We start from the raw sequence: 2228 nt of genomic DNA on the forward strand, positions 1-2228 counted from the left end.
GCGGTCCCTGTGCTTTGCTAAGCTTGTTCTGAGTAGGTGCTTTAGACGACCGAGCCATCTCACCAGGCCCAACATTGCATTGTTGTTAAACAGATTCATCACTCACACTGCTACAACCTTACTCAGGTGGCCCTTTTCTATATACTTTTGCACTGTTTTCCATATTTTACACATCTGCCTAATCTCAATTGAAATTGGAGGTGAGGGATTCCTCTGCCTTTTTCTCCTCTCTGGTTGAGCTCTCCATAACCTATCGCTACTGGGAGATGATCAGCCACAGTTCCCAAACAAGCCAGCAAGAAGGGAAAGAACCAGGCTCAGTTATGATCACGTGACATTTGACATCATGTACTAATACTGTACAACATTGTTCCTTTATCAAAATAAATTTATTATAAATACTTTCCTGTCTTATAAGACACTTGCAGAACAAGTTACTTGAAATCCAAGGTTGTACTATAAATGAAATACAGTCTGTCTTAGCAGTTGTTCTCAAGTTGTAGTCTGCTTTAGAATTACTTAAAACGCTTCTTAAACAGCAGTGCTGATTCCTGCTCTCCCGTGATAAATATGGGCCTCTGGAATTGACATTTCTAGTAATTTCTTAGGTGTTTCTGATGCTATACTGGAAAAACTATTTCATGGAGTTATAGATTTCACTTTAAATTTTATTATATAACTTTTTGCTCATGACTGTTGTATGCTATTTTTACTGGCCACTATCATATTTGAAAGTTTGTGCAGAACTTGGCTTGAACTCAAGAACTTCACACTGAGCTGCATCTTCTTTTTATTTTATTTTATTTTATTTATTTATTTTTATTTGTGTGTGTGTGTGTGTGTGTGTGTGTGTGTGTATGGCCAGCTCAGCCCACCAGGGGGCGGGGCTGGCTGGCATGTGGTGCTGGGGGATTGAACCGTGGTCCCTGTGCTTTGCTAAGCTTGTTCTAAGTAGGTGCTTTAGACCACTGAGCCATCTCACCAGCCCCTTCTTTTTATTTTTGAGACAGAGTCTAGGATGCCCAGAGTAGCTATAACTTGTGATACTATTGCTTTAGCTTCTGAGAGCACTGTTATTAGAGGCTAATGCCATCATGTCCAACTGTTTGAAATTTTTTATTTAAACTGGGATGTAGACACTTTATTTATGAAAAGAAACATAATATATGGCTCCAATCTCTCCATTGTTTCCATAGTTCATATTAGATTACGTTGTGCAATTTTGGTTCAATTTAATTTACAACATGGTTAGTTATGTTAAGTTTGGTGGAAATAATTTGTTTTTACAACTTTTTTTGGTGGAACCAGGGATTGAACTCAGACCCTTGCACTTGCCAGGCAAGTGCTTATTCTACTGAGCCATCTCCCTGGCCCCCTTGGTTTTTACAACTTAAAAATGGGCTGGGCAGATTGCTCAGCAGAATAAGCGCTTGCCTGGCAAGAGCAAGGTCCTGAGCTTGGTCCCTAGTACCAATTAAAAAAAAAAATCCATACAATTTATCTTTTTTTTTTTTTTTTTTGCGAAACCGGGAATTGAATTTAGACCCTTGCGCTTGCCCGGGATGCACTTATTCCACAGAGCCATCTCCCTAGTCCCTATTCAATTTAAAAATGCTGTCCCGGCAGACTTGTATTTGGAACTCAAGCTTAAAGACACACATTACAAAAACCCTAAGTGTTAGTATCATTTTTAAACTACTCACCAAATAATCTCTGTCTCATGTAGCTTGCTTTGTTTAGGGACTATGGTTAGATCTGGAGAGTTGACATCAGGACATACAAGGAGAGTTAGAGGAGAGTGGATGCAGAAGAGATGTGACATATTAGAGTCTATTGCTGAAGAGAAAAACAGGCTGGTGTAGACACAATTGGAAAATTTGGGAATATGAAGGCAGCCAAGATAACACAATCCAGGAAAAACGTCTTCCTGAACTGCTTCAGACAATATCAGGAATGATACGTGTTTAACAAAATGGGGGGGGATAATTTATAATTTTTATAATTTAAACATTCACCATAGTTTTGATCACTGCATAATATATAGCTTAGTAATATTTAAAGAGATGCACTTTGAAAAACTGACAATAATAGCTTCTACTTTCTAAGTTACTTATTTTTGTTTTGTTTTTTAAAGATGCGCAGTTTGAAAGTGATGAGCGGATTACACCCTTGGAATCAGCCCTCAATATTTGGACTTCAGTTGAAAAACAACATGACAAACTTCATGA

At 38.2% G+C, this 2228-nt stretch overlaps 1 protein-coding gene across 1 annotated transcript in view; it reads left to right on the plus strand.

Moving 5' to 3' along the window:
• The window catches only part of Terf1 (telomeric repeat binding factor 1), a 71054-nt gene that overhangs the window by 30423 nt on the left and 38403 nt on the right, over positions 1-2228 (plus strand). Inside the window, exon 3 of the mRNA XM_023722400.1 lies at positions 2135-2212. Within this exon, the coding sequence (XP_023578168.1) occupies positions 2135-2212 (78 nt within the window). The remainder of the gene's footprint in view (positions 1-2134; positions 2213-2228) is intronic.

Source organism: Octodon degus, unplaced genomic scaffold (assembly GCF_000260255.1).
Source record: "Octodon degus isolate 3935 unplaced genomic scaffold, OctDeg1.0 scaffold00091, whole genome shotgun sequence".
Taxonomy (NCBI): domain Eukaryota; kingdom Metazoa; phylum Chordata; class Mammalia; order Rodentia; family Octodontidae; genus Octodon; species Octodon degus.